The following is a 23,989-nucleotide window of genomic DNA, read 5'->3' on the forward strand; positions in this document are numbered from 1 at the left end:
TCTCGCTAATACAACCGCGACTCTCAGTGTCACAAGTAGGTGCCTTCGTGCAGTGACTAACACTCCAGAGCTTGTGAACAGTGAAAGGTTCAGACGAATCCGACTGAACTAGGTTCCTAATCTTTCATTGCTCCTCGATTAGCTTCTAGAAAGAGAAAGCACTGCCCTCCAATCGATTCAACTTACTGTTCACGAGCTTCGCTAGAACAACCCACGTCATTCAAGGCTTTTCCTACAAGGTACAATCTCGTGCAATCACACCACTGCATATTCTGTAGTTTCTCGACCTCACCACTTGCTCCACCACCAAGTCGAGGAAGAATCACCGCAATGTCCTCAACCAACACCGAAGAACGTACCCGTAAGCTCTGGCAAGACAAGCAGCGTCAAGAGCACGCGAAGATGCGTCTCTGCGATGACCTGCAGCGCGAGGCCGTGACCTACAACAACAAGGCCCTCCACTATCGGCAAGAGCGAGATTTCTTCCAATCAGTTCGAAATGGCGTCCGTAGGCAGGAGGCTCAACTTTCGCTTGTATGTACTTTGAGCAACGACACCCCATCTTCCCTCTCAGGTACCCATTATCCCGAGTTGGCAATTCGCTAATGAGCGATTGCAGGAACAATGGTCAGCGCATGCGGTCGGCAAACACTACGACCTTGGGAGGCAGATCCAAAAGCTTGTCGTCATCACCGCGGCCCGCAAGAAGCTTCAAGAACAGCTCGGGATGCCTGCTACTGAGGATGGATATGTTGACTGCGGTAAGCATGCTGGAATCGGGTCAGTTTCGCACTATTAATATATTCAAGACGTTTCGCTAATGTATGAGTAGTACGTCATTTCTTCGTTCGCACATGTCAGTAATCTAGATTGGGAAATCGGCAACAGCGCGCTACAGCCTTCATATATGAAAGCTCTTAAAGCAGCGTCCGGGATGGCGCACTCGACAACGTCCTGTTTTCGCTGACATCTCAATAGGCAATCGATACCTGCTGCTCAATCACGAGCTAGATTCGACGACTAGCGTTCGACACTATATGGACGAGAACATGGGCGGATCTTCTCTGTTCGCGAACGAGGAGTGGCGGTCGTAGACATCATTGGGCTATACCGCTGGGCAACTTCGGTTGACTGTAGCTTCGTCTTGTGTGTGCTCGTCGAGGTGTTACAGGCGCCATATCCAGAGATGACGGGCAACTACCGGAGGGAGGAGTGAGCTGCTTTATTACTTGTAGTGATGGGCATCAAACTTGTAGGACGAGATTGTAATGAGCATTGTGGACATCAAATGAGTAACGGTGCAAGGGTGTTGTGTTAGAAAAAGACTGTAAAACTAAATTGGTAGACTCATTGCAATTAGCATCACCTTGAATATTTACATATGCTACGAAGTAGTGACGATGGTTCTGTTGGGTTTCAAATCTACAAGACGTCAAATGACCATTTATATCCTCCTTCCTATCGCCCGTGGCCCCTGAAAACATTAACATTATACCGCCTCTACATTGTAAGAGAAGCTCTGTAGGCCTGTTTGCCCATGTATGGTCACCAGCATTTGGTACTTCTCGTCCACGAAACGCCTTTCCCCAACGACACGAGAAGATGTGAAAATGGACAAGGAAGTTGTCGGCTTGGGAAGTAAAGCGACGTGGAAGATCGAACAAAGGAGGGAAGCAAATAGATGATGAGAAGATGAAGAGTCGCAGCCGGGCGTAAATCATGATTTTGTGATGTGAGGCTGTCGTTGCCAAAACAGAAGCGGCTTCAGGAGCATAGCTTAGATTCAGTTACAAAAGAGATGCGTGCTTCATGCAGGGGTTCATTTGCGCCTCCTCCGGAGGTGAACGGGAGTTTGAAGTCCAATAGTAGCTGTACAGGGCGTAATGACCTACAAATTGGAAAGACGCTCTCGCAGGCCCTTTGCATCTTCGTTTCGTCGTGCGACCCGTCGCAGATGCAAAATACTTCTGTAACGGATGTGTGAGGGTCTGACGAGTACAGTCGAAATGTCATAGCGTCGGGTCGCATTGACAAAGCCTCTATCAGGACGCAACTCCCTCTCGCTACCCCGCCACACACCCGCACCACCACGTTCCGATTTGACCAAGACTTCAGAATCTTGTTGAGGATATCTCTCCGAACTCCATAGTAAGTCTTTTTGCGCGAGCGAAAGCGTGCTTTTCGACCCGCGACTGACACCTTTTGCTGCCCTACAGACCACCGTCCCCACAAGCACCCCGCGACCGGACACGAAGCCGATACTCGTACATTCGAGCTAGGCATGCCCGCGCCAGAGATGAAGAGGTCGGAGGAGGCGACAAGGAGGCACTTGGCCGATACACGCAGAGATGAGGTGGCGAAGATGGTCATCTGCGAAGGTATACAGCGCGAGGTCGTAGCTCTCGACAGCAAGGCCAAGTACTGGGGAGAGCGCGCCGCCCACTACCAGGCCTGGGGAGATCGGCGAAGACAGAGGCTTCATGCTCGGACTGCCTTGAATCTTCAAGTAAGTCGGGATTCGAAGGCACATCCGCCCAGCCTAGAAAATCGTGGCTAACCAATCCTCTGCAACAGGAAGTTTTCGACAAGAGCGCTGCGGACCGCGACGAGGTTCTCGAACTCGAGATCAACATCCTCCTATGTTTGACCCGCCTCCGCAAGCTAATTCAACGAAAGCTCCGCATGGCGCCAACGCGGGTCGACTACCTCTACAACGGCAACACCTCAAACCGGGGCGAGCGCTTCGTACTCCTCGACCCGGAGGTGGACTCCGCTACAAGTGTCCAGAACTACATGGACACTCGCATGGCCGGATCATCGTTGTTCGCGAACGAGCTGTAGCTCCCATTGGCCTTGGCTTGATATAGGGGCGGAAGACTCAAGGGGGATTGACGCGACAGCCCATACTGGCACCATTGGCAGTACCCTCGCGCCCGATAGCTCGCTCGATACTAGACCTGGGCATAGACGGGGTGATACACGGCGTAATGGATAGCTCTTAGTACCTAGACAACGGCGCCGCGGCGCAAGACCGTATCGGACATAGGTAGATGGAGCAAGAAAGATACATGAATAGAAAGGGAGTCCATACCTACCTTCGCAGCTATGCAGGAGTATCCACACCATGGAAGTTTGAGGCATATAAACGTCATGCTGAACCGTGAGGCCTACGTGCTGCCTGTGTCTTTGTGCTGCGCATGCCGTCAGGTATCCTCGAGGCCCTCAAGGCGAATGTTGTAGCGGCCAGGTGCGGTCTGGCGCTTCTGAAGTCGATCAGGCAGTGCGTATCGCTGTCATCTCGCGTGATACTCTATAGAACGTGGCCATAGAACTCCAATAGTACTTCCCGAGTGCGAGCATATAGCAATTATGCCAATGCTGCGGCTGGAGGACATTAACCCGCTGTCGCGTCCTGGCCTAAGCCATCCGCGCTCGAGTCCTTCAGCTGGCATGTCATGTCCACGCCGACAAGCGCAGACTTGCTGTCAAAGCAGCTTACCTTGAAGCAACGTAGCTAGCTGCGCCTCTTCTAAGTCTATAGTCTAGATGCAAAAGGGCAGAGTCCAAGTATACGTCCTTCGCAAACGAAGTTGCTGCTGTTGCTGCTGTTGCTGCTGCAGAAGCGAAGACTCGGAAGAGCGGGCGTGCTGAACCAACCCGCCTCGTCTCTCGAGGAAAGCATAAAAGAGGAGCTTTAAACAAGCAAAAAAGGCTGCACCTGCCTCTAAATAGATATCACATCTTACCTTAGCAGTGGAATAGTAATTAGATAAAAGACAAGGCTGCACTAGCCTCTAGTCGCACTACGCTCAGCTAAAGCTTTCGCGGTAAAAAAGATAACAAAAAAGAGCAAAAATTACGGACTTTCAACCGCGGGAACTCCACCACCTATTTTCGAACCTGGTGATACACAAGTTAGTAACTTGTTTTCTGTCAAGGCCTCATCGGCCAGGGTACGACGTTGGGTCACCATCCCAACGCCGTACGAGATATTGGCAAGATTAGAGCAATTATATAGCCAAAGGACTTCGAGGTTGCTATGGTGGCCTTTGTTGATTTTCGAGGCGCGAAGGGGCTCGTGCCTGTGCGGGGATTACGCGGGGCGGGGCAGCGGCGGCGAGCGCAGAGACTGCTTCACATCGCCCACGGCGGCGAGGAGACAGGGGTCTGCCAGTGAGACGAAGCTCCGCTTAGGCGTGAGCTGCTGCTCGTCGCGTTGAGCTCGCCCCCGTAGCCTGAGTTGCACGTTCTGGAGCGTGTGTGACATCTCAGGCCATGTAGACAACCAGCCATGACATGTACGTCGAGCCTGGTAGGATCAGGGTAGCCTCGATGGCGCACATCTCCTGAAGCATTGAAGACTCTTTTACATCGTGGTGTTTGCGCTGCATGCCGGTCCGGTCTGACGTCGCTCATGTGTGGCAGCGGATGTCCGCACACCCACGTCTGCACCCACGCCTGCACCCACGCCTGTACCCACAGCATGCATTCGTTCAGCATTGCGCACTGGCAGGGAAACGCGCAACTGCAATCATGCAGTGCAAGTACGCTCGATAGTCGTGAATGCATTCGATGCGCCTTTGTGGTGGTACCCGGACCAAGTTGAGACGGGTTATAAGTGAAGTTGGCCACACGCAGCAGCATCCTGTTGTTGTTTACCTCGCCTCGAGTTCGTGATGTCGCGCATTACTCGTTGGCAGTATGTGATACCGCTGTTGATAGTCTTTGACCCTTGAGCGAGGCTTCGACAATGCCCGAGCCCATGTCCGCAGTCGTAAGTTTCGAAATCTTGATACATGATGAGCTATGCCTTCTCTTGACCCAGTATATCCGTGTAGCGGCAGGCTGGTAACCAAGTTCGATACATCAAGCCGTGAGTTGTGAAAGTGTATAGCATAGCCCCATTCTGCATACATGGCGAGGTAATACCTGAAGCGCAGGTGTTGGAGTCGAGATTCCGGACGAGTCAGGCTTGGCTGCCTCCAAGCTGAAGAGGACAGAGTAAGGACGGGATCGAGGTGAGTCCTGAAGTATCGAACAGCAGGGTTCTGTTAAGAATTGATCTCTTGCTGAGGCGAGACGGATACGATATGTGGTCCTTTAAGGTGAGAGTCTCTCTCACCCCTGAACATGGCGAAAGTCAATCCGACGGATGAGGGAAGATAACCTGTCGAAGAGCTTTCGAAACGATTCGGATGAAGCGCATACTTTTGAAATGATGTATACTAAGACAAAAAGTCGAAGGGCGTTGATTTGGAGCACAGCCAGTCATACTTCGAGACGCTGTTCCGTGATAATGGCGGACTTGGAAGAGCCGCCCCATGATGCGTGGCCGATCAAACCACCTTCATGAGGGCTTCTTGTCGAGCCAGCCCCTGAAGTAGCTAATCCTCACATATTCCGCTGGGAGACGCCGTTGCGCAACGAACATCCTCTTCTTGGAAACATGAGACGATGCAAAGAAGGCCAGTAAGGGATCTCCGTGTCGAATAGCGTAAAGTGAAATGCACTTCGATGCGCGTGCCACTCGATACCAATGTGTCAAAGCCGCAGATTGGTCAGCAGCCCATATGTTCGTTGCTCAAATGTCGGAAGTTCGCTGATGTCTTTGGCCATCTACTCACATCGTTCAAGAACGACCCGTTGCAAGACATTCGTTGTCGTAAATCATGTCCCCGCTATGCACCTCATCGCGGTTCTGGAGACAAGAACTCGACGAACAGCAGACTTGCGTTACCTTCAGGTAACTCCTGACAAGCCCAGATTGTGTGGCAGATTCATAACCGCCGAAGTCCGTACGAAGACCGATGAATAGGGGCCTTGGTATCAAGATCATGTCCAGTTGCAGCGGTGCGGCGTTGCGGCGTTGCGATCAGACAAGGTTGGTCCTTCGAGCTCCTCCGGCGGATATGACCATTCTTTAGCAGTCACAAAATCTAAACGAAAATCGACATGCTGCCGCTTGCTTCCAGATGCTGACTCCAGTCTGGAACTTGAGGGTCTTGCAAGAAGTCCGCGATGATGTCTCACACGCGGAGATGCTCGGAAGTCCGCTGTCGAGCAGCCATGTAACATCTACAACAGATGCCAGCTCCTCTAACTTCGCTTCCCTCTAGAATGGCGGACAATCAAGCATGCGCATCGAAAGTGGCTTCAAGACCAGTATGCGTTATGATAAGCTGAAAGATAGCGCATACATGTCACCTGCTAGACCATCTGTATGCTCGTTTACCAATTCATACCCTACAGAGCATGCTTGGAGATGCAAAAAGAGATGTGCAAGCATCTGATCTTGCGCTGTGGACAGCTGACCAGAAATGGTTTGACGATATGATGTATGGTGCAAAAGCGGTTGCAAAAAAAAGCCAGGAATTACATGCTACTCAATGGTAACAAGACACGGCGGTGAATCGAACCTGGGTGATGTTAGCCAACCATTCATTCAAGTGATGAACAGTGGTCCGATCCTCTAACCAATGCAAGGCGCCTGGCAGCCACTACTACCAGGAACCCGACACCTGGAACCTTTTGATGGAAATATCCAGAAAGTCTTTGTATACATAACGACAACAACTTACTTTCGGTGTGTTTGGTGAAGGAGATTGGCGGAATCGTCTGATTGGCATCGCGGGGGTGTGGGGCAGGCACGGCGGCGACAGGGTCACCTAACAGGCACTTTGCGTGACCAATGGAGAGGCCGTCGTCGAGTAGCTCTTTCTTTTCCACCATCTCATGCCTGTCTTGCTTCTGTACGTCCATCGTCCTATGTTGGGTCGTTTATAGGGCTGGCCATGGACAAGCCCTAAATGACGGCCTTCACGTCTTGCAATTCGACATGCGCTCCGCCCACAACAATCTCAAGGCATCTCCGTCTTGAGTTTGAGCTGTTCACATGAGCTGCAACTTGATGCAAATATATGGGAAGCGTGTCATGCAGGGAGCTGCACCGACTTGTCGCGATCAGAAATCTCTAAAGTTTGTCCCGCAGCGAGACACCAGTACACTCTGTGCCTATGTCTGAGGAGCACTTTACAAGTATGACACTCCATCTCATCACGCTGATGGGAGTGTGTAGACGCAGCCTCATGTTTGCATGCGCAGCGCAGGTGCACGGCCAGCGCACAAACTGTAAGAGTGGTCTTGAAGCCCCTGCATCGCCATCCTTGTGACGTCCCGTTAAGAGACCCGATACGATGGGGGCTCTACGTGCGGCTTTTGTTGTTGCGCCGCTCGCATGATGGTTCTCACGTCTGCAAATTGCGAGTCTTGTTGACCCCCGTGGTGTCCGCACTCCGTCACCTCCGCCACCCCAACACCTCCCACCGCGACGACGCGATAGCAGTGTCGTCAAGGCAGAGGCGTCTGATACAGATGACGTGACGATGAGGGGAAGGCGAGTCGTTTCCTGGCGGGCTGACTTGATCGCAGATCTTATCGATGTCCAAAACTCCCAACGCCGTCTGTCCGCGAAGTCGTCAACACCGCAGCGATCGGCTCCGCCGCAGCAACGGTCGTTCTCGACTTGCTCGTCCTTGGAACATCCGACCACCAGCGCTACTTCGGCGCCCTGCTTTACCACGCCGATACGGAGGCACGGAAGCAACATCGACAGGCTGCATCATCCCGCCAGGCGCACGAAGAACGCATCCCAGATCCATGCAGCACCACGAGACACACGGCAGAAAGCGATCTCCAGGAAGAGCATCACGGCACCGGGCCCACCAGACTGCTTGTAGTGGTTCTGGAGCCCACAGGAAGCCGCCGTGGCACTCGATCCTTGTTCATCACCGGACAAGCTCAAGGGCGGGGGTGAAGCCCTGCGCACGCGGAATTCGGGCGGTCCTTCTATCATCGGATAGAAACATCCCACAAGCTGGTAATATCGTACACCAGACGCGCGCCACGGTGCAAGATAGCTTTGTCGCAATCGATCTAGGCCCGCGAGTCGCCGCGACCAACGATGCGAACACCGCACAAACCTAACGTAGTGAGGCAGGCGGGAGTCTCCTGACTATGGCTCTCCGGCGGCGTAAACCTCTCGGCCACCGCGAACATCGGCGCTGAGAAGCCTGCGCGAACAGCTTCAACCAACGATATCCCTCGCGACACGAGTGCTCAGCTACTCAGCGGACACACTGGGAAACAAGATTGTCGGTCCTGGAGCTTGACATACCGGCCCGGGACGTGGCGACCATAGTATCAATGCCATGACTAGTGGCGCCGAATAAAGACCTGGACGGATATCTCGCTGGCGAATCTGACTTCGGCTGGTCAACTCTTCTGCTGTTGGGCGCCATAACGCTGGTTTGCGGACTTCAACATTGGAGCCATGACCATAAGAGCTTGGAACAAGAGCTCAGACTGTCGATACATGGAGCCATCAGTCTTGCTCGTACGTCTTACTCTTTGACATCTTCTCAAAGTACGAGGTCGCAGGTAACTTGTTTGCCATGCCACCATGACAAACTTGTCGATGTACCCAGGGGAACGGTGTATCATGCACGCTTTCGCGACGGAAACATAGCGTGTTGAGGGCAGAGAGGTCGTTGCGGTCGCTAGACTCATGCATCTGCTCCATTGAACCTGATACTGATTGGACGACTGGTCGGCATTGCCAAAGCATTGGTGAGTGTAGATCCCAAGGAAATCTGCCGACGGCTGGAGCACCTTGCCAGCCCAAGACCATGGGGGCTAGGCAGGTGAGAAGAAACCAATACTGTCGAGCGACGACTCAAGATACGTGATCTCAGCACCTCATTGCCGACTGCGTCAGATACCGTACCCCGTGGTTTCTCTTTGGGTTAACCTGATCGACTGATGTTGAAGGACTAGCCTGCACTTGTCGACCCCACAAGCATTATGCAAGGCTCTGCATGACTTCGTCGATGGACCCTGTGGGGGAATGTGGGACAATACGTTCGGGTACAAGTTGTCACAACTGTCGAGAACGCGCTCGTGTATCCAGTCCAGACGCGATCAAGGCCAACGGGATGGCTGGCAGTTGCTAATGCTCTGATCCGCAGTGGTGGCTTCAGCTGGGAGATGATACGCTCGCTGAAGATCAGAGTGAAGTGCATCCACGTCTTACCTGGGTTGAGACACCCCACAAAGCCTGATCGTTTTGCAACAGTCTGTAGCATCAGACGCAGGCCTTGTATTGTTGCCGGCTTGTAGTAATACTATCGGAAAGCCAGCCTACTCGATGCGAGTGTGAGCGAGGTGACGCTCTGAACGCCAAGAATTGCGCAGCTTTCGATTTGCAGCAAGACTGGATATATCCTCGTGTGCCTCGAGCATGCGCAAGTGCCGTTGTAGTAGCAGCGATTAAGCTGTTCGATGCGAGTTTCGCATCGTCTGCCCGTCCGCTCCTGCTTTCTTCTGTCGACTGGTTCTGCGGTACAACGCGCAAGGCTCTTGCGGTCTGTGTCCCTACGCCTGATGCAGGGCTCGGTGTCAGCATGGCGACGCATCATAGCTGTTGCATGATGAAGACTGTAGCTGTGGAGACCATGCCGGCGAGCTTCCGCCGAACGAACAACAACGAGATGATGCGAAATTGTGTGTCGATTTGCCGACCGAGCAACCGCTGCAAACTTCCTTTTGTGGCCCACAACCCGTAATGTACCCATTACCTTCTCTTGCCAGATCTTCTTCGAGACAGAGATGGACGTTGTGCCGATGCGAAACAGCCGAAATGTGGGATTGTAGTACTCGCGTACTCGATGTCGATAGGCAAGGGAGATCGTAGTTCGTGAACCTTCGGCCGTAGGACGCTTGTGCAGACAAGGAAGAGCCCGATTGGCATTTCTTGGAGGTTTGGCGATGCCAGCACGGCTTCGGCCAACACCCTTGTGGTGAGCGACGGAGAGAGGTCTCGCTCAAATGTTACCTAGAGTTTTGGAAAAGGTTACAGTGCGAGGCCGAACTCCGGAGGGTCAGCATAGTCAGAGCTATACCACCGCTTCGCCAACGGAGGTTGGTGGATAGCTGCAGCCAAAGGTGGAAGCCGACAACGCTGCCCGAGTACTCAAGTACCCTGTGGCTGGTAGTTGTTTGGCCTGCATGTCTCTCCCTCAAGGCGTTGTAGCTTCCTACGTCGAGGGAGATGTTCATTCGGAACTTGGCCAAGCGAGTGGTCTCTTCCGCAGAGGTCTCAAATCCGGAACAGCAAGAGTACCGAGCGGACAGAGCGGCCGCAGGTATAGAGGCAGTCGAAGTGGGATCGCGAGCGTTCGAGCGGTAGGTAGGCGGTCCGACGCAAGCTGCATGCAAGGTGGGCGCCGCTTGGGGACACCCCCGAAGCCTGTTCGAGGCTAGATGTCCATGGAGCTGTAAACCTGGCAACAGAAGTGAAGTGCGCAAACAAGCCAGTGTTACTTTACCTTTACCAAGCCCCCTAGAGAAGTTGTCTCGAGGCAGGTTGGGAACGGGAGAACGACGCGGACTGCCGGGTGAGGGGGAGCGTCGCGTTGAAGCACGCCAGCTCGATCCAAAGCAGCCCTTCCTGGTATCATATCACCATGTGCCTTCCTGAAGGTGCCACTATAGGCGAGCGGCAAGCTGCGAGCTGCGAGTCGCGGTCGAGGTCGTCGTCAAGGGTGTAGGGCGGGTAGGACGATGTCTTGCTGAGGAGCCATCTCGGCGGCTGAGGCGCTGTGTGGACTCGGAAGACACATGCATCTCAGAGGCTCGAGTCTTCATCTCCATATCGTATAGCGAACGCGTCGTAGCGATGTGCAGCCGATTTCGTGGAGCTGGTGGTTGGTGGCGAGTTGGTGTGTGGGCTGAGGAGAAATTCAGGAGGGAGGCGCGATGGTGATCCAGGTCCATGCGGACATGGCGGACTTCAGGAGCAAGAACAGCCGCACCGTGCACACAGCAGCTGGCAAGTAACGACTCCGTCGTCGACGTGTATTGCACAGAGCTACTGCATCGATGCGAGTTCGTACGTCAGAGCAGAGAGAGTCGGGCCGAATCGTTCGCGCATGAGTTAACGAGGCCAGCCCCGCGGAGACACCACGCCGTGGAGCGACTGCAAGACAACAACACTGAAGGGATGCACTGCATCAGAAAGGTCGGGAGGAGCAGCCTCCTCATCGTGGCAAGAGCTACTGGGTGTACCGCATCTGGAATCGGGCTCAGGAGGAAATGCATACCATGTAGGATAGATGCAGGCAAGTCAACCCAACCTCAGTCCTACTACAATGCAGACAGATGCTAACACTCAAGCAGAGAGTTCCTTAGATACAGCACTATATTCGTAGACCGAAAATATACCACCTGTTGACCTTCCAATGTTGTGCACCTGCCTGCCTTATGGACGAGATTCTGCCAAGGACAGGAACCGATGGGGCATCGTCCCTGCTGAACGCCCTCCTAGCGCCAGAAACTCTAATCGCACCTCTGCCCACTCCCTCCACACCCCTCTTGTTTACTGACCACCCCTGCCTCAACTTCCTCTGCGACTTTCGCCAAGCACGAACCCCCTTCCCATTGCCACAACTAATGCAAAAGAGCTTCTCATACGCGTCAGTACGGTTCAAATCCCCTGGATATCCTCCTCAGCGACTCAGCGCGTCGCCTGCCTCCGTCGACATGCGTAGTCACCGCCGGCGCGACGAGCCACTTCCACAACCGCGTCTGAATTTCCTAGCAAGCGCGATGGCAGCTCTAAATGGTAACATGCTATGCACCTCCGCTTGATCTCCGTCAGGGTATCGCTTGCAGTCTGGCCCTCGATGAGGCCCGTTGTCGTTGCGACATCGAGCATGCAGACAAACATCGCACACTAATGACCTACAGCGCTGCAGCGACCACACCGCTTCGCAGAAACACGATCTGGCCGCCCACCTCTCCTTCGCCGACTCTCAATCGTTACGCTCGACTCTGTCGCTCGAGCTCGCACTGCCTGCGTAATGACGGTACAACTTCGATAAAACAATCAGCAGTATGCTTCCGCTGTAAGCTGTCAACGTTTCCGTGTAGGCTGTATCAACATCAAAATCGCGCCTATCGTCTGAGTGTAACCGCACCTCTGGACTCCGCACCAATCTTGAAGGCCTTCCTTCCCATTCATAAACCCGTGCTTCGGGGTGACTATCGACTGCCTAGGAAGTCGAGCAGAGTCTCAGACAGCTGTACAAACCCACAAAGGCGTCTATCTAGCATGCCAGCGCGAGTCGTAGATATTGCGATCATCAGGTCCAAAGTTCAAGTATCTGGCAAGGCTCATGTACATCCTCCCTCACAGAGCTCTCGCCTTCCAGTTCGGAAACAATACCAGCTGGTAAACCCAGCCGGCAGTATGTAAAAGCTTCTATCGCGCGCACCCATCATCTTTGGACCTTTTTCCAAATATTCAACAACATCAAACCCTTGGCTACGGAGCCTAACATCGATACCTATCCTGCCCTTCCCATTAGGTTCGGGCTGATGTCCACGGTTCAATATCTTGCCATTCGGTTTGCATTTGGTATCTGAATACCCTAGCGGTAGGTTTCTTCCGCTTGCCGAACAAAAGGTAAGGTGCACTGATGTGAGAGGTTCTCTTACACTGTCAAGTCTAAGTTCGGGTATGTCATCTTCGTTATATTGTGGGTTTGCCATATCTCCACTTCCACACACTTTCCTGTCTACACCTCGGCCTTCGATCTACCAGAAGGTTTCTTGCTCTTTCTCTTGAACATATTTCACAAGCCATTGCAACCAGCCATTACACTCTGGTACTGTCAGCTTGTTCAGGCATCTCGTTCACAACATGATCGAGCGGAACAGGTACAGTGCTAGTCAGGCTTTTCCTACGAACAATACTAAAAGAGATGGGATCCAAAAAAAGGCTTCTTCCGGACTCAACATTCTGGAACTACATACCACTAGCACAGGACCCGCAACGTGGGCACAGTGAATACCAACGGCCCGTAGCCACCACAATAGGCAACGTATATCCACGGCGAGACAGACAATACAATACGACTTTCTGATTGTAGTCAGCTCATCGACGCCGACTATCGGCCTTTACCGCCAGTTTGCCACCCTGATTCCCACGTCACCAAGGGTTTGAAGCGCGGGGTAGGACATATACATGAACCTTTGCTCACGTGTTGTCGCTCACCCAGGCTTCGAGACACCTCAGTCCGCGCCGTTACCGCTTATCTCAAGCGTCACTGAGACTTGTGGGTATATATATATACCTTCAACTTACCTCGACATAACTTTTCCTCAATCACAAAGGCTCTTGCGACCACAACATCAGAACTTCAAAAGCAAGACGTCGCTCTCTCACCCGGACATCCTCGCTTATACCGTTCAGCAAGTCAACTGCCTGCCCAACCAACGTTGACAATTGGAAGTCTGCGAAGAGTATTCTTATCTTCCGACGCAGTACCTTGCAGTGCCTTTGCAACTTGATCGGAATCCGTGTGGCCGTCCGATTTTCCGACACATCAATTGCTATCTTGAACCCGAACCGGATTACATCAACCAACTTTCAACTGCCGACTGATCGAGAGGAACGTGGTTGTGGTCGCTTTACGCCATCGCCATCTCAACTGCTTTGGGTCATCTGTGGTGCCTTAGCGTCCTACCTTGTGGCTCAACTGTACGCCGTCAGCCACCGCACCCGCGAACCTTTCTTCGTCCCAACCAAACAGGAGACGGCAAAGAAGACATATAGACTGCTACGGTTAGGAAGTTCAGAGTGAACATTCTTCCGGCGTCTCCCGTGCTTCCCGCCGTCTAGTCCTGTTTGCGAAGAGGAAGGGGTGTGTTGCTGCGGTCTTGGCTCAGCGTACGTTGAGCACGTCCGCCCTACTAGCCAGTTCGTCGCCTACGTAACTGGGCTGTCCGGGAGCTCGATAACGCTAGCGCCTCGTCTGCCTCGTCTGCCTCCCCTAAGTCCCTCCCACAGCTGGTCCGTCTTTACCGCACCACCTGTAAACACCGCCACCTACACATCTCCAAAAGGTACGTACCCCCAACAGCTTAGCAGCTGCTTCCCCTGCACCACTTCTTTCCTTCGCCCACTTCAGCAGCACCCTGGTAGCTTTGTTGTGGTGCTACAGCTTGCGTTGTTGACTCTCCTCCGCTCCCCGCCCCGCACACAACACGCCCGCTCTGGTGTACACATTGCGCCTTTGCTTGACCCCTTGCTAATTTCGACGCAGAGAGCGCTTTGGTTCTTGATCCATCGCTCCGACTTGCACGTAAGCTACTGGATATCATGTCTCGCTTCCACAACAACAAGCTAAACACGGTTAGCCTCTTTGACGAGGACCCAACCACACCCACTCATAAACCCTCTCGCAAGCGTGGTCATAACATGCCCGCTCCCGAGTGCCATTCCAAGAACCTTCTGCAGCACAACGGACCCATCGAGACTTATCGCGGTCCAGAGGTGGATAATTCGTACGTCAACTACGGTTTCGAGAGCGATATGCACCGTCGCGGTCAGTATCACGGTATGGGCGGCTATGTTGCCCCAGCTCAAGCTCCGATGAACAACGGTGGCTCTGTGAGTTATACCCCCACATATGACAGCGATTACGCCGAGAGCGATCGCGAGGACCACCCCCCATCCAAGATCCCAAAGATCAACAAGGATGGCGCGCCCCGCAAGCCACGCCAGCCTCGTCCCAAGCTGCTCAAATGGAGTGACAACGATTGGAAGAACGTAGTCCTCGGTATCGTCTGGGCCTGTGGTGAGACTGGCGTTCAAATCCCGTTCGACCAGGCTGGCCAGGTTGTTGGCGAGAGCTGTACTGCTGGCGCACTTCAGCAGGCCATCTTGAAGTTGCGCGGCAAACAGATCGCCGAGGGCTACCAGATTCCATCGTTGAGGATGGCGTGGACGCGCAAGAACAAGCGTTCATCTTCTTTGTCGTCCACTGCTAACACCAACTCTCAGCCAAACGCTGGTCAGGACCCACTGACTCCTTCCCGTCCGTCCTTGATCGTAAAGCTAAAGGTTCCAGTATCAAAATCTGTCGGCGTCAAGCATTCTCCAGGTTTCAACAAGGCCGGTGCTGATACTGTCCGCGAGGAGTCCAAGGAGAAGGTCCAAGTTCTCAACCAGGCACAAGACCAGAAGCCCGTCGTGGCTGATGACGACGTCTTCAACATTGACTCCCACCGTGCTCACAACAAGGACTCTGATGTAGACCATCTCCAGCCCGACGGTGATGCGTCCAAGGTTGGTCAGGGTTTCGGTGTCAGCGGTCACAAGTCCCCTGTCGCCCAACGCAGGCCTACCCTCTACCGCAACGACGCCCAGACCCACCTTGAGGTCAACAAGTTCGTGGACGATACTCAGATGTATGGCTCCGGTGCAAACTACCACGGTAGAGAGATGGAGTCTGTTGATCTTGACTCTTTCGAGCTTGTCGACGAGGACAACGAGGCTCTTCTTAGGCACCCACGTAGTGCGTTCATCCCCGAGATGTCCCCTCTGTCGGGCCATGCTTACGAGAGTCCTTATAGTTTCCAAGTGGAAGAGGGTCAAGATGTTAGTGGCCACTCGCCTGTGTGGCACGGGTCGGGACAGCGAGGAGCCCAAGGTTTCCATGGTTTGGCTTGCTTGCCGCAAGATGGGCTACCGCCGCTAGAGGCCGGTCATATCCCTGATTCGTTTCCTCACGACGTTTTCGCGAACTGCGGTTTCACTCAGGGTTCATACGTCGACGTACCCATGGCCGAGGCTTATGATGGCTATGGTTTCAACGCGGGACATTTCAGTTAAAAGCACCTCGCCTCGTCACCCGCCTTCACGCGAGTAATGGTTAAGTTTACACGGCTGTAAGAACAACTCATGTGCCTTATGATCGCTCTGCTAACCGTTGTTGCCAGTATGATGGACGGTTTTCTTATGATAGCACGATATTCACGGTTCACGGATTTTCATTTTGGCTGCTGGTTTTGCAGTCTGGATATGGTATGACACGACACGATTACATGAACACACTGGGTGTTTATCTTCTTCATGGGTCGATGTGGCTACTTGGCTTGAGACATCTACGTCGGCCTCGCTAGCACTTGGCATAGTCTTTGCACTACATGATTGATGGATAGGATACCCGCTTCACGGATGAAAAGTTTAGGTACTTGAGTAATGGAAACTTGAATACCTCTATGATGACCTCAATGATGCTGATGCTACTGCTACTGATCGCTATGACGTGATTGGCCAAGTGAGTGGCATAAATGCGCTTTGCTCCCTGATCTTCTACTTGGATGACTGCGAGAGTATCTTCGCGTGTCGCACTCATTACGCATTTTGCTAAGTACAATAGCCTTCGATATCCGAGAATCGTGTGACTCACCCAGTGGCTCAGGAGGGCAGGGCACGAGACGCGCAAACAAACGCGAAAAGTCACGGTGAACGTGACGCGTCAACAACAATAACAACGGGTGATGGTGACTGGGGATTTAGGCAACCGCGAAAAGACTTCTCCACGCGGACGAGGAATGACGCTCCAGGCAGGTATGTAGTGTTTGCATACTTTGATAGGTCTTCCGAGTGAGATATGAAGTGTTATGGCGAGCTGTTCGCCATGTGTGAATGGAATGTTCTTGTTTTAGCAACGAACAACTCCATCAATGACGCAAACCCCCTTCTCATCCATTCATAATCTTTCCTCTTCTTCCTTGCTTCACCTCCTAGACCTTCATTTCTACCCACTTGCTGGCTGACATTCTCAGGATCATCGCACGACATCACAGTAAAACCATGGACCTCATTGACACTGTGCTTTCTTAACCTCAACAACGAGTCGACTGTCTCATCATCTTCCACGAATTTACTAACTTCTGTCGCAACGTCCAACGCAAGGTTTATCGCATTCGAACAGCTTTGTTTCCCAAAGTTTCCAAAGGAGACAGCATGGACCCTAGGTTTTGGCCTGGCGGGATGGGCAGGGGTATGGGGGCCGGCATGGGGCGAGGTATGGGCGTGCCCGGCATGGCCATACCAAACATGCAACAACCATTCTACCCACCACAAGGATTCCAGCACCCGTATCAGCAGCAAGCCGAAGCCGAAGCACACGCATACGCATACGCACAAGCACAAGCCCAAGCCCAATTCCAAGCACATGCACAAGCCCAAGCCCAAGCCCAACAGCAGCAACAGCAACAACAACAGCAATCTTCCCCGCCCCCATTCGCAACCCCACCACCACCAAAAGACTCGAAATACCCCCGCTTCGTCAACCCCTTCCAGGACGAGAAGCCTCTAGGGTCTTACGGTAAGCGCGAGTACGTACCTGGGCAAGAGGCTATACGTATTCCAATTGGGCATCGGGGGGACGATCCGTGGACTAATTGGCATATGATGCAGGCAAGAAGAAAGTTGCAAGAGATGAGGAGGAGTTGGTGAGGTAGGAGGGGGAGGACGATGAAGTTGGGTCAGTAGATCAAGAAGTGTTGTCAAAGTAATGCAATAGCGAACAATTCATTCTTGGCCATTGCCAGGCTGAAAACATCAAATACGATGCAACATTACATCCTCCGTTCCTCCCTATCTATCATGCTTTCGCATATACCATCCCTCATCCATCCATACACCCTCTTTCTCTTATTCCCAGTCGTCCCCACATCCCCTCGTACTTCCCTCGCCTCAAGCCTAGGTCTCAATCTTGGGCACCGCGACAGCCTCATCGTGCTGCACACTCCTCTTCCTCTCCTGGTTCTGCGCCACCTCGCCCAGATTTATGTCGTGTCCACCCTTGGGATCGATCTCGGCGAACTGGACAGCCGGGCGGAACTCCTGCGACTTCCACGCTTTGCTGACGATGCCGTAGAGTTCGTCGACTTGTTCGAGACTGAGGCCCTTGGTTTCGTAGATCATGAACCAGCTGTGGGGGAAGACGAGTCAGCGTTTGTCACGTAGATGTTGGGGGTTGGGTAAGATTGTGTAATGAGAAAAAGGACTTACACAAAGGCGATGCAGACGAAACAGAATGAACCCCACACGAAGAAGACCTTAGATGCCAGGTTTGCGTGGTCTTCGTCGACCATGTACGGGGTTGAGTAGGCAATTGCCCAGTTGAGCAACCTGAAATATGGCGTTAGTCTTTTTTGATACCATGATCATGGTCTGTGAACATACCAGTTGGATGCTGTGGTCATGGAAAGACACTTGGCGCGTGCCTTCAACGGGTACAGCTCGCCGGTCACAACCCATGCGACTGGACCCCAGGAGCTGGCGAAGAAGAAGATGTAGATGCACACGAAAGCAATGGCGGCACGTTGAGCTGCGAGATCGGATGTGCCGGCTACCGTTCCTGTGATCGCGACGATATACTGACACACGCACATGCCTATCGCTCCGAGGAGAAGAAGGTTGCGTCGACCGAGGCGTTCAACCATGTAGAGGCCCGCTGAAAATCCGAAAGTCAGTACTTTTTTCGTTTGGCTGGAGCAGGAGTGGCTTACGGAAGGTAGACGCGACGTTGACGCAGTTGGTGATGACCTGGATGATGAAGGGGTCTTGGAAACCGGCGTTCTGGAAGTATTGGGTACCGTAATCTGGGCATGTTAGAGGGAGCCGCAAATTTGCGCCGTTGAGAGAACATACAAAAGATGAAGTTTACACCAGTGAGCTGTTGTAGCGACTGCAGCAAGCATCCAGTTATGAGACGCTTGCCTAGTGTTCCCTTGAAGCAGTCGGCGTATGTAGACTTGCCCAACGACATCTCATAAAGATGGTTGGCCTGGACCTCGTTCAGTTCCTCAACGATAGCTGGGTGATCGACCGGTAGACGGCGGAGCTTGCCGAGACTGTCGGCAGCCTTCTCGTATCGGTCCATCTTAATGAGATATCTCGGCGTCTCTGGCAAGAAGAAAAGTCTAGCGGAAGGTGAGCAGCTGCCATCATGTAGTTGACATCAATGCACTTACCCGCCGACAAGAATGATAGACCATAGGAATTGCACCGCAATTGGAATGCGGTACGATCCGGAGTCATTGCGGTCCTTAGTCGAATTGTTTACAATAGCCGCGAGCAGCAATCCAATCGTAATAGCAAGCTGGTAAGCTCCTACAATCGTTCCGCGAATCCATTTCGGCGCAGTCTCACTCTGGTACATGGGAACTGTCGTCTTGTTAGCTTTGCTGCAAGCGAGCCAGATGCCCCGCAGAGCCTCATCGATGCGGGGCGAGGGGCGTCAGCCAGCCCCACGATGCCGGGAAGCGGAGAACGACGACAAAAGAGCTGACTTACTCAGAGCTGAGATGAGACCAACACCGTAACCGGCGAAAAAACGACCGGCAATGAACAATGGTTGCGCTGTCGCGGCCGTCTGCAGAATGACACCGAGGTTGAAGACGACACCGGCAGAGACCATCAAACCGAGACGGCGGCCAAGTAGATCACCAAATGGCGCAGCCGTCAAAGCACCGAAGAAGGTACCAGCTGAGAGAATGGAGACGATCAAAGAGTCCTGCGCTGCTGTGATGCTGAGGTCTGGTTCGGTGGAGAATTCCTTCTTCCAGTAGTCCATGGCAATGATGCCAGAAATGGTACCTGTGTCATATCTAGGGAGATCAGAACGTGCGCGTGATACGACAATGAGGTGTAGGCTCACCCGAAGAGAACACCACCAAAGGCGACGAAGAGACCGATTACAATGGCAGGCCTTGGAAAGAGTTAGGGTTGTGCATGGTATTGTGTCCAGTGAAGCTTACCATGCCTTACCAGCTGTGTCTGGCGGGGGCTTGAGCATGAAACCCATGATGGCAAAGTTCGATTTGACTTCTTAGAGATGGCAATTGGCGATGTCGCGAAACTCGAGACGCGTAGTCAGGCCGTTTAACGGAGCGCGCGGTCACTCTTTATCTCAGGATGCAAGCTCCGAGCATCTCTCCATCCAGCTCGCGATCCCGACAAACCCTTGTCCCATGCCGCTGCACCTCAGTGCCATATCACAAGTTGCTAATCCCAGTCGGTTTCCCAAGCCAACCATTCTTGCATGGTATGCCCCGCATCATAACATGGAGCGTACCGCAGTTGGTTATTACCCCGTACTCGGCAGGCTGACCTCCCTCACACCACTAACACTTACGTCGGAGGCTGGTGACAAGACAGCGATCATGAAGCCAGTCACGATCGCCCAGCGGCTGTTCGTCACGGGAGCGAACAAAGACTGTCGAAGTGGTGGCTCAATCAGACCATGTTGACGGGCAAAGCATCATGCCAATCTCCCCTTCCAGCACGATCGCGTGCCGGTGCAAAACCATCATGCAGGAAATACCGCACATTCTGCAGGCAAGGCAACGCGTTCTTCCAGAAGTTTGCCGCTCCAAATGATCGCGTCAACCGTTCGGCATGTCAGAAAAAGGATGGGCCGATTGACTCCTTGCATCCCCAGGAACTCCAGAGTGGAGACTCGTCGGTATGATTCTCGGAGCGCTGAACATTGGCAGAGAAATGTTTTCCCCGCGCAACACCAACATGACCGTTGCGAAGTCGAATGTGCTACACGTCGGATGCAGCGGCATGTTGTTTTGTCGTCCTTTGAGCAGGAGCCCTGGAATATGTGCTCGTGATAGTTGTTGTTCTCCTGTGTAGATGTTGTTGCACCATCCCTTAGCCAATAAGCCTTCGCTTCCTTTCGCTTCCCTTCGATGTTCAATGCTCGGCATTGCTTGGACCGACGCGATGACTCGGGGACGTGTGCTTACGGCGCAGCATCTGCATCGCGATGTCGATGATGAGTGGTCGACGGAGCGGTCATGCCTGACATGTGCCGTGCCGTCACCTCGGTCTTACTGCGACGATGAACGTCTCTCTTCCAGGCTGATTTTCGGGACGTGGAAGGATGGTTGAGGTTGATGAAATGTGGAGGTACTCCGGGGTAGCTGCGGAGTCTAACGGGCGCGCTGGCGGCGCTGTACGTCAGAGGCATCGACGCATCGCTAGAAGCCACGAAGACGTTTTTCGCGCATCGAAGCTCGATCGCGCAGGTACAAAGTTTGCAATCGAGGCTGCAGAGGGTTTCATGACCATTGACCAGGTCCCGGGATTTGGATCTCAGTGGGCAAACTCGTCTTACCGGATCCTGGGAAGTAGCCCGCTCGTGTGTTTAGCAAGATTGGTTGGGCATCTCCACCAGGGTGCGACGATCGTAACGATCTGCTGAAAACAGTGGTGACATGTCCACCTAACAAGCTTCTTTGGCAGTAGCCAATTTCGAGCCAGGCATCACGAGTAATGGCAGAAAGCTGGTTGAAATATAGCGATGCAAAGTTTTCCTCGTGCAACAAGCAGGAGCTGCCACGCACGTGGGCTTGTTGTCAAAAGGTCGAGATGAAAGTCGCGACCGGCGCAAAATCTTTTGCCGAGAATAATGAAATGCAAGAGCGATCCAGCCTCATTAACAAAATATCAAACCACCACACATCGACACGAAAGCCGGCTCGGCGACAACAAAACTTTTCCGAGCATGCATTGGTATCTACTGAGGGCCCGAAATCCTGCTTTTGTGCTTCCTGCCTTCAAGAACCCACTATGCCTTATTCTTATCACCACTCTTTCTCCGCGCCTTCTTAGACTCAACCTTGGTCTCCTTCGCGCTGACGCCGTTGGGAGTAGACGCGACTTCGATACCGCCGCCCTTCTTCTCTTTTCTGCCTGCCTTCTCCTTTGCGCTAACGTCGCCGTTCTTGACCTTCGCTGTCTCCTTGGGCGACTCCTTGGTCGCCTCCTTAGCGGTCTTCTTGGGCGACTCCTTAGCGGTCTCCTTTGCTACTTCCTTGGCAGTGCCATTCGTAGCCTTCTCGCCCTTCGGCACGACAGCCCTAGGGTCCTTGCCCTTCCTGCGCATCGTCTTAACCTTGGCCTTCTCCATGTACTTCTCGTCCTCATCCTCGTCGAAGCCACCAAAGTCTGATTCATCGTCGCTGTCCGCTTCGATGGGCCGACGATCGACGATCTCGAGTCCGGTGGCTGGGGCGTTGGGGTTGGCGGTATTCTTTGCCTTTGCAACTGAGGATTCGTTGACGCCAACGGCGTTGGGTGGGGTAGGCGCGATCTTCTTGAACTTGGCGACGAAGAAACCGTCGACGTTGTAGGTGTGGGGGTAGTATCTCCTTGTCATCTTCATCGAGGGGTGGAAGGCTTTGCCGCCAATGTTGGTGAAACCCTCCTTACCGAAGGTGAGGCCAGTCTCTACGAGCTTGACGTTCGGTCGCTTGTTTAATGCGTACTGAACGACTTGCTCGTTCTCTTCGAGGGTCACTGAACAGGTACTGTAGACGATGTATCCTCCCGTCTTTGAGTGGTGGTTGACAGAGTCGATAGCGGCGAGCAACAACTGCTTCTGGAGATGGGGTAGCTTCATGAAGTCTGCCTCAGTCTTGTTGGTCTTGACACTGGCATCCTTGGCGATGACACCAGTACCAGAGCAAGGAGCGTCGAGAAGTACACGGTCGAAACCACCCATGACCCTAGGGAACTCAAGAGCCGAGTAGTGAGAGACGATGACGTTCCTTGCGCCTAGACGGTGGATGTTGCCTATCAGACCCTTGGCACGATCCTTGTTGGCATCGTTGGCAAAGATGCATCCTGTGTTCTTCATCAAAGCCGCCAAATGTGTTGTTTTTCCACCAGGAGCAGCAGCCATATCTAGCACGCGCTCGTTTTCTTGGGGTGCCAGTGCCATAACGGGCAAGAAGGAGGAAGCGGCCTGGAGAATGTAGTGTCCAGCGAGGTATTCCTAGGAAGAGTTAGTGATGGTTCGAAACATTGATTACATGCCAGGCTTACAGGTGTGGCTCCGAGCGGCACTTGCGCATCGAAAATCTGCAGACCGACTTTAGACCACTTTCCAACGGGCTCAAGTTGTACACCGCGGTTGATCAAGCTTTGCGCAAGTTCTCTTCGGTGTGTTCGGAGGGTGTTTGTTCGGATAACGACTGGTCTTGGGGTTTCGTTGGCTTCGAAGAAGGCTTGCGCTTCGCGGGGTGGGAAGAGGTTGAGTAGCTTGTCAGCTAGGAATTCGGAGTAGCCTATCAACAGTGTTAGTATGCGCAAACACAGGACTCTCATAAACCAATAACGTACCATAGTAAGCACAGATGTCCTTCAAAAGCGATGCTCTGTATTCTGCCCTACTTCGACCCTCCTCAGCCAGGTTCTTGAAGTCGTCCAGTACACGGATAGTGTCGGTAAGTCTTGTGCGCAACAGCTGGATGTCCTGGTTGACGAGATTTGTGATCGGCCTGCCATCCTCGTCCTCGTCCTCCAGGATCTTGGGTCTCTCCGCGACGATGTTGGTTTGCATGTTGCTCTCCTCCAACTCGGCTTGCGCCTCCGCATCCTCGATCGCCTTCTGCATGTCCAATCGCGTAGACAGACCAGCGATGTTGGCGGCTGTGAGCTTCTCTTCGGCGTCCTCCTCGTCATCGTCGTCTGACCACATGGCTGCGCCTCTCCTGATATCGTCATCCGAATCTACAACGTCAGAGCCAAAGTCGTCATCGTCCATGTCTTCGTCGTCTTCGCCTTCGGATGCGCTACCGAGCGCATCAAGTCCGGTAACGTTGATGTTCTCCAGATCGGAGTCCTCAATGTCGGACATGTCGTCCTCATCGTCCGAAGGTGGTAGAGGCGCCGACTTCTTTGCCTTTGCTTTCGCTCCGTTCACGACAGCTGCAGCCGTCTTCAGAGGCTGCTTCACAGACTTGACGGGCTTTCCAGCTACCCTCGTCTTGGGTGTCAACTTGGCCTTGGCCTCCTTAGCTTCCCTTGCAGCGGTCCTGCTCCTCTTCTTGCGCTCCGGGTTCACGGCATCGGGCGCATCTTTTCGCTTCCTCGTAACTAGCGATTCGTCGAGGACATCGGGCATGCCCTGCTTCTTCATACGGCGACCTTGACCCATGGCGACAGATTTATCCCGCAGGTGTTTAGTGGGCGGTAAAACAAAAAGGTCGAATTACTGAGAGATGGCAGCGTGAACCAGCAGCGCGAACACCGAACTTTCGCTAGCACTTGGGAACT

At 53.2% G+C, this 23,989-nt stretch overlaps 6 protein-coding genes across 6 annotated transcripts; 4 read left to right on the plus strand and 2 right to left on the minus strand.

The window, feature by feature from the left end:
- Positions 1-330: 330 nt before the first annotated feature.
- J4E79_008459 (uncharacterized protein) lies at positions 331-1,216 on the plus strand (the record flags this gene model as incomplete). The annotated part of the gene is made up of 3 exons (XM_049357316.1): positions 331-534; positions 620-780; positions 1,138-1,216. The coding sequence occupies 3 exons, from the start codon at positions 331-333 to the stop codon at positions 1,214-1,216; spliced, it is 444 nt and encodes a 147-aa protein (XP_049208214.1).
- Positions 1,217-2,281: 1,065 nt separating this feature from the next.
- Positions 2,282-2,841, plus strand: J4E79_008460 (uncharacterized protein; the record flags this gene model as incomplete). The annotated part of the gene is made up of 2 exons (XM_049357317.1): positions 2,282-2,506; positions 2,575-2,841. The coding sequence occupies 2 exons, from the start codon at positions 2,282-2,284 to the stop codon at positions 2,839-2,841; spliced, it is 492 nt and encodes a 163-aa protein (XP_049208215.1).
- Positions 2,842-14,317: 11,476 nt separating this feature from the next.
- J4E79_008461 (uncharacterized protein) lies at positions 14,318-15,733 on the plus strand (the record flags this gene model as incomplete). The annotated part of the gene is made up of 1 exon (XM_049357318.1): positions 14,318-15,733. One exon carries the CDS (start codon positions 14,318-14,320, stop codon positions 15,731-15,733), a length of 1,416 nt encoding a protein of 471 aa, XP_049208216.1.
- Positions 15,734-16,951: 1,218 nt separating this feature from the next.
- On the plus strand, positions 16,952-17,373 carry J4E79_008462 (uncharacterized protein; the record flags this gene model as incomplete). The annotated part of the gene is made up of 2 exons (XM_049357319.1): positions 16,952-17,237; positions 17,330-17,373. 2 exons carry the CDS (start codon positions 16,952-16,954, stop codon positions 17,371-17,373), a joined length of 330 nt encoding a protein of 109 aa, XP_049208217.1.
- Positions 17,374-17,614: 241 nt separating this feature from the next.
- Positions 17,615-19,724, minus strand: J4E79_008463 (uncharacterized protein; the record flags this gene model as incomplete). The annotated part of the gene is made up of 9 exons (XM_049357320.1): positions 17,615-17,846; positions 17,927-18,046; positions 18,101-18,371; positions 18,427-18,519; positions 18,569-18,840; positions 18,892-19,084; positions 19,214-19,527; positions 19,578-19,628; positions 19,678-19,724. The coding sequence occupies 9 exons, from the start codon at positions 19,722-19,724 to the stop codon at positions 17,615-17,617; spliced, it is 1,593 nt and encodes a 530-aa protein (XP_049208218.1).
- Positions 19,725-21,497: 1,773 nt separating this feature from the next.
- Positions 21,498-23,870, minus strand: J4E79_008464 (uncharacterized protein; the record flags this gene model as incomplete). The annotated part of the gene is made up of 3 exons (XM_049357321.1): positions 21,498-22,706; positions 22,757-22,998; positions 23,054-23,870. The coding sequence occupies 3 exons, from the start codon at positions 23,868-23,870 to the stop codon at positions 21,498-21,500; spliced, it is 2,268 nt and encodes a 755-aa protein (XP_049208219.1).
- Between the last annotated feature and the right edge of the window lie 119 nt (positions 23,871-23,989).

The sequence above is a fragment of the Alternaria viburni genome, assembly GCF_023758015.1.
Source record: "Alternaria viburni strain BMP 2772 chromosome Unknown scaffold_20, whole genome shotgun sequence".
Lineage (NCBI taxonomy): Eukaryota > Fungi > Ascomycota > Dothideomycetes > Pleosporales > Pleosporaceae > Alternaria > Alternaria viburni.